This window comes from Aythya marila, assembly GCF_965140915.1.
Source record: "Aythya marila genome assembly, chromosome: 1".
In the NCBI taxonomy this organism is placed as follows: Eukaryota; Metazoa; Chordata; class Aves; order Anseriformes; family Anatidae; genus Aythya; species Aythya marila.
In genome coordinates this window covers 3,462,920-3,474,708 of record NC_139042.1, presented here as the reverse complement: position 1 = coordinate 3,474,708, position 11,789 = coordinate 3,462,920, and the positions used below count along the sequence as shown (strand labels likewise).

The 11,789-nt window shown below is 48.1% G+C and overlaps 1 protein-coding gene across 2 annotated transcripts; it reads left to right on the top strand.

The window, feature by feature from the left end:
* Positions 1-1,292: 1,292 nt before the first annotated feature.
* Positions 1,293-11,036, top strand: CLNS1A (chloride nucleotide-sensitive channel 1A). 2 transcript variants are annotated; one of them, XM_082755962.1, is made up of 7 exons: positions 1,293-1,449; positions 2,901-3,037; positions 5,302-5,406; positions 5,882-5,992; positions 6,092-6,265; positions 7,503-7,587; positions 9,198-11,036. In XM_082755962.1, exons 1-6 carry the CDS (start codon positions 1,331-1,333, stop codon positions 7,568-7,570), a joined length of 714 nt encoding a protein of 237 aa, XP_082612088.1. In that variant the 5' UTR covers positions 1,293-1,330; the 3' UTR covers positions 7,571-7,587; positions 9,198-11,036. The 2 variants fall into 2 exon arrangements, with proteins under 2 accessions (XP_082612088.1, XP_082612087.1); XM_082755961.1 differs by having other exon boundaries at positions 5,299-5,406; positions 9,198-11,027.
* Positions 11,037-11,789: the final 753 nt, after the last annotated feature.

The window sequence follows — 11,789 nt, the reverse complement described above, 5'->3', positions numbered from 1 at the left end:
CCACTGCTGCAGATTGAAGGCTGTGATCACAGAATCATTAAGGTCAGAAAAGCCCTCCAAGATCATCTGGTCCAACCGTCCCCCTACTACCAGTATCACCCACCAAACCCTGTCCCCAAGCACCACGTCCAACCTCTCCTTGAACACCCCCAGGGACGGGGACTCCCCCACCTCCCTGGGCAACCTGTCCCAAGGCCTGACCGCTCTTGCTGAGCAGAAATGTCTCCTCATTGCCAACCTGAGCCTCCCCTGGCACAACTCGAGGCCGTTCCCTCTGCTCCTGGCCCTGGTTCCCTGTGAGCAGAGGCCGCCCCCCAGCTCCCCACCCCTTCCTTTCAGGCAGTTGCAGAGAGCAATAAGCTCTGCCCTGAGCCTCCTCTTCTCCAGCCCAAACCCCCCCCAGGTCCCTCAGCCGCTCCTCACAGGACTTGTGTCCCAGGCCCTTCCCCAGCTTCTTCACGTGCCTTGCTCAGGCACTGCAGTGCCAGCCACCCTCTGAAATTCCCCTTTGAGTGTGTGGGGACGGCTGCTGAGAAGGGGCTCTGCTGATGTATTTTTGCCTTTGTTAGCAGCCCAACAGAGCCTCATAGCCCAAATTATTCCTGCCACGAATTGGAGATCACCTCAGCGCCGTGTTGGGGTGCCATGATGACACAGCTCTACAGTGACGTGGTGACTGACACGGTGCCATGGTGACCGACACAGTGACACAGTGACTGACACAGTGAGACAGTGATATGGTGACATGGTGACATGGTGCCGTGGTGACTGACATGGTGCAGTGATGACTGACACAGTGACACAGTGACATGGTGACTGACATGGTGCCATGGTGCCATGGTGCCATTGTGGCTGACACCGTGACATGGTGACTGACATGGTGCCATGGTGGCTGACATGGTGATACTGTGACATAGTGCTATGGTGGCTGACACAGTGACATGGTGACAGTGATTCGGTGACACAGTGACTGACATGGCACCATGGTGACTGCCATGGTGACATGGCGCCCTAGTGATTGACATGGTGACACGATGACTGACATGGTGACATGATGCCATGGTGACTGACACGATGCCATGGTGCCATGGTGCTTGCCACGCTTCCATGTTACTATCATGTTAGGTTGCAACCGTGCCATGATGCCTGTGTGCCACAGTGCCTCACGCCACCACACGGGCGGCCCCGCTCCCCTCAGCGAAGGCGGGAACGGCTCCAAGATGGCGGCGGCGCCGCTCCCTCCCGCCCCACCGGGGGGCGCCCGGCGGGGCCGCGCTTTCCGCTTCCGAGGGCGGCTGAGGGAGGAGGAGGAGGAGGCGGCGGCGGCGCCATGGCGCTCCTCAAGCGGCTCCCGCCGCCCGCTCAGGGGGTCCGGCACCGGCAGCCCGACACCGAGGCGCTGCTGGCGGGGCGCTCCCTGGGAGCCGGCACCTTGTACATCGCCGAGAGGTGCGCGGGGAGCCGAGAAGGGGATTTGGGGGGGTTTGAGCGGGGCAGGCGGTGTTTAACCGCTGCATGGAGGGAGCCGTGTGGGGCGCGAGTCCTGTGAGGGAGCTGGGGGGGTTTGGGCTGGAGAAGAGGAGGCTCAGGACAGAGCTTATTGCTCTCTGCAACTGCCTGAAAGGAAGGGGTGGGGAGCTGGGGGGCGGCCTCTGCTCACAGGGAACCAGGGCCAGGAGCAGAGGGAACGGCCTCGAGTTGTGCCAGGGGAGGCTCAGGTTGGCAATGAGGAGACATTTCTGCTCAGCAAGAGCGGTCAGGCCTTGGGACGGGTTGCCCAGGGAGGTGGGGGAGTCCCCGTCCCTGGGGGTGTTCAAGGAGAGGTTGGACGTGGTGCTTGGGGACAGGGCTTGGTGGGGACATTGGTGGTAGGGGTTGGTTTGGACCAGGTGATCCTGGAGGGCTTTTCCAACCCTACTGCTTCCATGTTCTGTAACTCTTTATAATTATTTTTAAACTCTTTCTGAGCCATACACTTCAAGAAGCCAGCTGCTGTTAATGAATTTTTGAGTTTCCTTTACTTGTTGAAAAGTACCTTAAACATAGGCTATCCGTGCATTGGCAAAGTTGTCATAAAACCAAGTTTTGACCTAAAATTCACACCAAACAGTGAGCATCCTGCTAACTCTGACTCAGAACCACCCTTACTGGAAGGGCTCTGAGGCCAGCAGCACTTGGTGCTGTTACATTCATTCCTCCAGGAGAGGAATCTCCCCGGAATTCCAGTTGCTGCTGTGCTCAGCTGCTCGGCCGCAGACAGAAGGACTTCTGTTCACACAGCCACTGCCCTCAGTACTTACAGCACCGAGTTTTCTCCGAACTGGATCTCAAAACATCGTGTGAGGCGCCTGTGAGTCCCCCAGCCAGCTCCCACGTGTCTGGGGCACAGCGTGAAGCTTTCACCAGCATCCTAAAATGCCAGCGCTTGTAGGGGCAGAACCAGAGCCCGGAGCACAAAGAGCCTTTGGGTGCACGTGCTGCCTTGTCAGAGCGTGGAAAGCTGCCCCATCGAGGTGTGGGGGGGAAATCCTCGCCCCCACTTTACCAGCTCTTGCTTTCCACCTGGTTTCCTGACACCAGGAGGCTTCTGTGGCATTCTCGTTGGTTTTGTCCTCTCGCTTTCTGCTGCTCCGTACTTCTGTTCGCTCTCACGCTACCCTAAAATACCCTGAGGTGGAAGAAGCCCATGGGGACCATCGAGTCAGCTCCTGGCTCCACAAAAAGGACGTCCTCTACCCCAAAAAACCCCACAGCATTTGAGAGCTCAAGCAGCCCATTATGCTGTGGGATCTCTCTGTTACTTTTTGGTGTCACTTTCCATCTCTGCAGGCATGACGCAGGTACCTTTGATTCCTCTATCATTCTAACTCCTCTTTTTCTTTTTCCCCCCCCTTTTTTAGCCGCCTATCTTGGGTGGAAAACTCCGGCGTCGGCTTCTCCTTGGACTACCCCAACATCAGCCTGCACGCCGTGTCCAGGGACCTGAGCGCCTTCCCCTGGGAGCACCTCTACGTCATGGTCAACGCCAACTTTGAAGGTACGCGCCCCACGCAGGGCTCCTGCCCGCTCCGAGCAGCGCCGTCCCGTCCTCCAGATGGGAGCCATCTGTGTTTTCAACCAATTTAATTGATTTTTGGTTTGTTCAAGTGTTATTGTCCATTTTCCTTTTGGTTTGGGGTAACTGATTTAAAGGAAAGTTTCCCCGTTGCGTGCAGTTTGGGTTCTGCTGCACCTCGGCACGTGGCTAGGAGCTTGTAGAGCCAATGCAGCCTGGTTCTCTGCTCTCTCTCACTTATTTTAAACAATTTTCTTTGGCTGCTGTCTCCCCGTGATTCCAGTGCTTACGCATCGTTTTTGCCTTACTGAATTTCTGCCACTGTTGCTTCCCTCTCCGGGTTTCGTAAATTCCTGCTGCTTCCCATCACCCTGGAAGCTTTCATCCTGGTTTGCCCTTAAAAAACAAAACAAAAAGACCATAGCTTGTGTTACTGAGCTTGATGGATCTTTGCACATTTCCAAAAAAAGAACTTTTTGGCCAGTCGTGCTCTCTACCTGCAGAAAACAAGCTTTCAATTTCTTTGTTTGCTTGAGGGTTTTCTATTTTTTTTGATATATCAAATCTTTTTTTTTTTTTTTTTTTCTGGTGGGCCCTTTAATATCTTTATTAAGTGTGTCACAAACTCTTCCACATCAGCTGGAGAGTAACAAGCATTCAGTCTTCAGCAGGCCTCCTTTCCTCTTCATCCCCCTGGCTGTTGTAATTAAAGGTTAGAAGCTGGCCTTTAATTTTTCTTTAAATTATCTACATGCTGGAATCTCAGGAGCCCGAGATGATTTTACACTATTAATATTTCTCATTATTTCCTTCTGTTGTGCTGCTAATATTCTCTGACAGTCTCGTTACAAAGATTACAACTAATATTCTTCTTCCTCACTTTTAATTGTATTTCCTCTGAAGTGAACTGTGCCTAGTGTGAAGAAAGATCTTCACACTAGATCACTTCCAACTTGTAATTCATTTTGATAAGCGTTTGAGAATCTGAAACTCCTCCTGTGATAGCTCTCATCTATAAATCCTTAGTAGATTGATTTTTTTTTTCATTATTATTATTTTTTCTTATTTTTTAACTCCGTGAATTCTGTGTTTCCAGCTAGGAGAAACCCAAACATTCAGTTTCCAAATCTCTCCCTGCCCTGTAATTTTTAGCCGCTGAGTTAAATCCAAACCTCTCCACTTTGTCAGCGGCAGGAGTCTCGATTTTCCAGCCGGGCAGGGTACATTTTGTTCTTCCCCTGGAAGTTTTTGCTGTGCCCTGTGTTTATGTGCCTTGTTCTCAAGCTGTTCGTAGAAAAAGGCAGTTGGGGGTTGGCTTCCCTGAAAGCAAAGCGCTGGATGGAGCAGCAGCGAGCTGAGCCTGGGGATGTCAGTTGGATGAGGACTGGGGAGCTTCCCCGGGTGCTTTATTTTTGGGGTACAGGCTGGCAGCTTCTTGGCCTCTCAGTGTGCTCGGCATTGCCAATTCTGTGTGTGAGAAAAGCCCCTCTTTGTGCAACAGCCTCACTGTATTCTCCTTTTTCTGGGGAAAACAATTTTTGAAGCTGTCAGTTCGGTGACCCCAGCCACGAAGCAATGAACTGCAGCCATCCTCTGCGTGGATTTTGTGTTTACAGAAACCAGAACACCACCTTGTGCTTAATTATTCAACTACCTGGGGCACAGAGGTCAGGAAGCGAGGTTTTACTCACAGTTGTCCTTGGCTCTGAGGATCCTTTCTACTCACCCCCTTGCTGGCTTGCTAAGAACACGAGAAATTGGGTGCTTCTGGAAACGTCAGACCCTGGGCGGGGCCAAACTGGAAGCTTTAAGGATTATTAAGGATCCGTAAAATTCATCTGTGACTTAAAATATATATGTATCAAATCTATATCTTAAAGGTAAAGATATCTTGAGGCAGATATATAAAAATCTGGTTAGATATAGCTACACAGGTAAGTGAAAATGATTGTGAATTGTGGTTTTGCTTTAGCACTGATCAGATGTGCGTTCAGGTACTTCAGGAGAGCTCAGGAGAGGGAAATGTAGAATCCTGGAATCATAAATCAAGTCTGTGTGTGCACTGCGAGTGTTGTCCAGGTGCTGTGAGAGGACCTTGGGTGCCTGCAGTGCGGGTGGGAGCGTGTTTTTTGTGCTTTTTGTGGATTTGTGTCCAGGTTTCTGGTTTTATTCTTTCTAAAGAATAAACCCGACTCTTCTGGACAAAATAAACATGTTTCTCTAACATCTGACTTTCTCTAAAGAAGAGGAGACGAAAGAGGCTCCCATGGCCGAAGGGGAGGAGGAAGACAGCGACGATGATGTTGAGCCTATAGCGGAATTCAGATTTGTACCGAGCGACAAATCGGCCCGTAAGTGAAGAGGGAAATGGTTATTAATTACTGGTTATTATTATTAATTAACTTTGAGGTCTGGTTGCTGGGCTGAAGTTTTAATGCTGGCTGTTCTTACAAGCTCTCTGCAAATGTGAATGTATTTGTTTTGTGCAGAGCTTGCTGCTGTATCCAAGCTTTAAGAACCTGAGGGTTCCTTGCAGGATCTAGTACGCGAGGAGGTGTACCAGATAAAGCACTTGGCTGGATCCAGGAAATCTGATTTCCTCCTAGCCTGGCTGCTTGTTGGGTGATGTTATTAAGTACAAACTCAGTGGGTTTTGGTAAAATATTCTCAGTCCCTCTGATCCCTCAGTCCAGGACTTTTTGCTTCTTGTGAGGTCTTGGTGAAGAAATAAAGGAGTTTTTTATCACGGCAGCCAACTGGAGGGAAACGGGCAGCATCTTTCGTTCAGCCACGTGCCCACAAGGCGGTTGTGTTCTCTTTCCCCAGTGGAAGCCATGTTCTCAGCCATGTGCGAATGCCAGGCTCTGCACCCCGACCCAGAAGACGAGGATTCGGACAACGATTACGAAGGGGAGGAGTACGACGTTGAGGCACGCGGTTCGTAAGAGCTGTTTCTTTTGGGGAAAAAAAACAAAAACAACCAAAAACCAACTTATCTCACCTAAACGTTCTTTTTGCCACTGGCCTGTCTTGCAGAGCTAGAGCAGGGCGACATCCCGACCTTCTACACGTACGAGGAGGGGCTGTCGCATTTAACCGCAGAAGGCCAGGCCACCCTGGAGAGGCTGGAGGGCATGCTGGCGCAGTCTGTCAGCAGCCAGTACAACATGGCTGGGGTGAGGACGGAGGACTCGATACGGGAGTTTGAGGGTAAGACGCTCTTTGCTCTTCCTAAACAACTGCTGAGTGCGGTGGCTCTGCAGCTTGGCTGGTCCCTAAACACCAGGGCTGAGCACGCTGCGGGCTTATAGTTCTGTTTGGGGTTCAGCGTGAATTTAGGATCTTGGAAATGTAGTGCAACAGATTGAAAAAACAACCAAAAAAACCCACACAACATCCTACCTGCTTTTCTAAGTCAGCTTTTTGAAGGATGCCATCTCTGAATGCTCCTAATTGTTTAAGTGTGTATTTAAGGAGTAATATTTCTTTTTGATGGAAAGATCTCTACATTTTCTTTTTTTCTTTTCCATGCTGCTTTCACCTGAGTAATGTATTTTTTAATTTATTTTATATAAATCTCAGTGTTTTAGAACAGCCTGAAATCTTTTCAAGGATTGCTGTTTGAAAATGATGTAGCTGTTGTGATTTCTAGCTATCCCCTTGCCTAGAAGAGCTAAAAACACAATATTCACTTTTTTTTTCTGATTCGCGTGGATCATTTTTTTAATCGTATTTCCTTTGCCAGTTGTTCATAGGTTCTTTTTGTTCCACAGCTTTGTGACTCAATTTTATACAAAGATAACTTTAGGTGGCTTACTTGTGTTTGCGCAGCCCTTCGTTAGAAAATTGTCTGGTTTCTGAACCCCGACATCTTGAAAATTGGGAAAAAAAATTGAACAGCCAGTACGTCAAATGTCTCAGAGTCAAATTTATCATCTTTATTAGCCACCCTGATCTTATTTGCTCTGGTACAGCTCCTTGGTTTCCTGCCCTTATTAAAGTCCCCAGGGCTGCTCGCTTTCAGAGTTGCTGCTCTTTGACGTTGCAGCACGGGGCAGCTGCTCCCGTCCTCAACTTGCTGATTGCTGAGAGCTGCTGTTCAGGATCTGGCTTCTCTCCAGCTGAGCCCAACTAGAGCTGTTAGAAGCAATCACCATTTGTTACAGCAAAACTTCATTTAAAAAAAAAATAATGAAGTATTTAAAATCTGGTATTGAAGTCCTTTAATAAGACAGGGCGAGATGTGGGGATGTCTTTAAGGGACCGGCTGATGCAGCTGGAAAAAGAAAAAAAGAATTATGAGCACGTCAGGGTTTCTCAGAAGTTCAGCCAAAGTGGTTTGTGCTTTGCTGATCTTTTGTCAGCAGAGGGCACTCGCTCTCTTTTGGATGCTGAGGTCCCCTCCAAGCCTGCGGCGCTGAGTGGCACTGGCTGGTTTTTTTTGCAGATGGGATGGAGGTGGACATGGCACCAGTAGTGGCGGGGCAGTTTGAAGATGCAGAAGTTGATCACTGAGGAGGACGCGTGCTGCTGTAAGTTCCCGTGGCTTCTGAGGGCTTCCACCTCTAACGTGCGGACGGGAAATGTCTCGTGGTGTTGGCACGACGGCAGCTGGGAGAAGGAGAAGGTCGCTGTGGTTATTGGGAGCGTGGGGAGTTTTAATCATCTCTTGTAGGGGTCCACAAGTGCCCCACATCACTGGGAGATGTGCAGCGCTGCCACGGCTGCGCTTCTTCCCCGCTTCACTGCTCCACTTGACTGCCAGAGAAAAGAAGCTGTGGGGCAGACAGCCAAAAGCTGAGGGGGAAGGAAGGAAAGGGGACAAATAGGAAGAAAGCTGAAAAAAAAAAAAAAAGAGTGAAAATGGGTCAGAAGTAGTCAGAGGGAGGTTATAGCGGTGCTGAGGAAGAGGCTGTGGTCCCTGAGAAAGGTTGTGGTGGAAAGATGGTGTGTGTGTCTGCTCTCCTCCTCCACTGCTTCTTTTAATTTGTTCCCAAACTCCTGCAGCTCTGAAAGTCTCCGAGTACATGCTCGCTGATCCCAGCCATTGGTCCTGAATTAGTGTTTCCTCTGTGGTGTCAGAGCTCTTGCAAATAAAGTCGAGGTGCTGGTGGCCCTGTACACATTTTAAAACCAAGCTCTAGATGCAGTGACTCTCAGATACTGAATGGAAAGCTTAGCTCTGCTGGCTTTGTCTCCGAGATTTCTGCCCGTGGTTTTACGAAGATAAAAATAAAGCAGCCATTTTTAACAGCTATCTGTTTAAAATTCAGATTCGAGGGCTTGTTGGCCTGGTTTGAACTTAGCAGGATTCAGGGGAGCTGCTGGCTGGTGGCAGCTCTGTAAGGAACCCGAAATGCTGGTGGAAGTGGCGTTGGTTGATCTTCTGGCAAAGCAAATGCCACGCTCTGTCCCTAAAAGCTTTGGTGGGTGGGATTCTTCCTGCACCTTACTCCGTGCAAAGCAGGTGATTGCGCAGGGCGCTCTCGTGCTGTTGGTGCAATTTAAGGAATCTCAAAAAACCCGCAGCAAGAACTAGAAGGGTGATGTAAGAACAGCTCGTGGAGGTGTTCATCGCTCTGCTAACAAGCGTGAGCACAAAGACTGCTTGGTTCTGCGCCATCAAAATACGGGCAAGGAGGGAGCTGGCTGTTATCCTCTCGGAGCAGCTCGGTCCTTTTGGCTTTCCGAGCAGCAAAAACAATCACTGCTCAGAGAGCACTGCGCTCCCTGCCCCTGAAGCGGTGCCCTTGTGGGCTGCTCGTGTCACACGTCACTGCTCGTTACCCAAATGCGATGTGGCAGTTTCCCGCTGAAGCTCCTGGAAGACTCGCTGGTGGTTGGGGTGGGACGTTCCCACTTGGTCTCGTGGTGCGTGGCGTTTTGTCCCTCGCATCACGAGGCTGCAGTGTTCTGGCCCAAGTGGTGCGTGGCGGCGTGACGTGGTGCCCTGGCACTGGGATGCAGCTGGCTGTCCGTGCGTGCCGGCCTGAGTTTGGGTCTGTCAGGGACAAAGGTGCTCAATCCTCCCGCAAATTAGTGCGTTTTAATTAAAGTGCTGTCCTCCGGGTGGCTACTGGAACGATTAATAATCGTTTCTTGTGGTGCTGCTGACGTAAACGTGGTGTCTTGTGTCTTTCAGATTCTTCCTTGTGGCACTTGCAGAGTAAGCTGTAAAACTGAAGGCATCGCAGTGACTGTCGGGAGTTAACCTTTCTTTTAATGATCTGCGCTTAGACATCTTGGTCTATAAATGCTTTTATAGATGTTTAAAAAAAGGGGTTGACATTTGTGACCACTATGGGGTTATTTAAAAACACACACACACAAAACAAGTAATAAAACCTCTCCCGTCTAACGTAAATGGGGCTTGGCAGGGGTCGTTTCAAAGAAGGAGTTCTAGGACTGCAGAAATACAACTTTACGTAGAGCAGAATTTTAGATTGTCCTAGAACTTCCTGTATTTTTGTACCTGTTCATTGAGTAATGGAGAGGAATGGAAATGTTACAGAGCTCAGCTGAAAGAAAATAAGGTCAGACAGGGATGAAAAGCAAAGCTCAGCTTCATGCCCCTCAAGTAACTGGTATCAGTTCACTGTTGTCCCTTCCATTTGTCTGGGAGCAAAGTTTGGGTGGTAGAGATGGAATAAAACCTGTAAAGTCCTGAAAATGAGAACTGGGTTGTGTCTTTGTATTAAATGTTAACAGCACTGTTAAATAAACTAAGATTTTTGTATCTCACAGCCACCTGTGTGTTGCAGTTCTCAGTCTTTTACCTCGACAAACTGCTGGGAGCTCTGAGCTGACATCCCTCGAGTTTTGAGCTCTATTATAATAGTAAAAGTGAAGCTATTTTCATCAGTTACCCACAGGTGAGACTGAAGGGCCAGAATATTTGCAAAGTGCCTCTGTAGGATAGGAGTCCTCTGTGGCGCAGCCCAGATTTAGGAACCCAAATTTAGATCACTAAGGATTGGTCCTGCTGGCCCTTCTCCTGCTGTACTTCTCTGCTTTGTGATGTTTCTGCCGTGGGGCCATGCCAGCACATTTGAATTATCTTCTTTTATTTGAATTATTTTCTTTTATTTGAATTATTTTCTTTTATTTGAATTATTTTCACGTGGGGGCAGCAGGAATGCCAGTTACTGTTTGCTGCTATTTTGCTTTGACCTGAAAGGAAAACTGAAGTTCTGTGACGTTAACACTTAGGTTTTTGTTCGTTGCTGAGCCTCCCAAAGCTGAGCTAAGTGGATTAAAGCAATGAAGCCAAACAGCTGCTTGAGCTGCAGAGAAGAAAAAGTGTTGATTATGACCTACCAACATTAACTTCACTCTTGAATTAAGTCTTTCTGTGGCGCAGGTGAAAAGGTAGCAGCATGTAGGCCTTGCATTTTTCTAATCATACTGTTTTACTAGCTCCTTGATAGAAACCACAGAAGGAGAGCTCATAAAATTTCAAATTACTGTTTGTGGCTAAAAGAGACCGGTATTTCTTCTTGTTGTTTGTTTTGGTGTAACTCTACATTGCTGAAGTGTGCTCTTTCTGTTGCTTTTCACACTAAACTGCAGACTGTGTTAGATATCACAGCAGACAGGCAGCATTAACGTGTAGGGTGGCTGCAGCGTTGTGCTGAGCACGCTGCCCTGTGTCCAAGCAGCAGGAAGCTCTAGGAGGGAGAATTTCTGTTGATAACTCCAAGTCCAGCTCCTTTACAACGCTTCTAGTCAAAGCGATGGTGTGAGATTAATTTTGGTCAGGTGGAAGCAAATCTGGATGAGCCCCAAGTAAGGTTAAGCGCTGTCCAAAACTTGCAAGTTTTATCTTTAATGAAAGTTTTCATTCGAGCTATTTGTAAGCGTTCTGGGAAACCTTTCACAAGCATTAATTACTTTGAATGTAAAAATATTTTCTGTACTACTAAAAAAAGGTTATTTTTTTTTCAATTTCTAACGTTTATGTTCTTTCTCCTTTTTTCTTTGCTTTTATTTTCCCTTAGTTTAGTCAATTTAAGGCTTGTTTGTTTTTTTTAGCAGTAACTTAAAATCCAGTGACTAGAAATTGAGCAACATCTTATTAATTACCCAGCTACATAGCAATTATCACTGTTAAGGTGTATACTACGCCAAAATAAATAACATAGCTACAGAAATGAGAGCTGCCTTCTGTGCTTTACGGACTTTGATTGCAGACCTTCAAAAATGATGTGGAAGTAGGGTCTCTAACAACACTGGGCTTCCTGTAGGTGTTTCTCTGCTTTCTCTTTTCCCTTTTATCTTGACGCTCTCTGAGGTTTGAGACCTTTATCCTCTGGACCTTAGGGGCTCAGAGGAGATGTGCACATTAATTCATTACGTAAGGTTCATTTCCATAAGAAATGAGGCTAAAAACTGGGCTTGAGTATACCAGGAAACGCAAGCCCCAGGGGAAAAAAACAAAATCAAACCACACACAATGTATGGCTCACCTTAAAAGGGATAAAAAGCAGTAAAGCAAGGCAGTGACAGGTAGCAGCCTCCTGACAAGTCTCCTTTAGAAGCAGAAGACCACAAGTATGTGGTGTTCACAGGTTGCATGCCTCAGCTTTGTTCCTTGTTACAGCTCTGTAATGTTTGTTCCTTGTTACAGCTCCACGGCTGAGGTATAAATAAATGGCTGAATACCCAAATGGCTGAAGGATCACGCTTTATCTGGCACACAGTGTGCTGGGGTGTAGCCCTTGCCTTGAAGCTTCTT

Bases quoted from the DNA above. Each gene is read 5' to 3' on its own strand.
- CLNS1A (XM_082755961.1), top strand. From the start codon at position 1,331: ATGGCGCTCCTCAAGCGGCTCCCGCCGCCCGCTCAGGGGGTCCGGCAC. The intron at 5,407-5,881 runs GTAAGTGAAGAG...CTCTTTCCCCAG, and splicing joins ACCGAGCGACAAATCGGCCC to TGGAAGCCATGTTCTCAGCC. The intron at 6,266-7,502 runs GTAAGACGCTCT...TTTTTTTTGCAG, and splicing joins CTCGATACGGGAGTTTGAGG to ATGGGATGGAGGTGGACATG.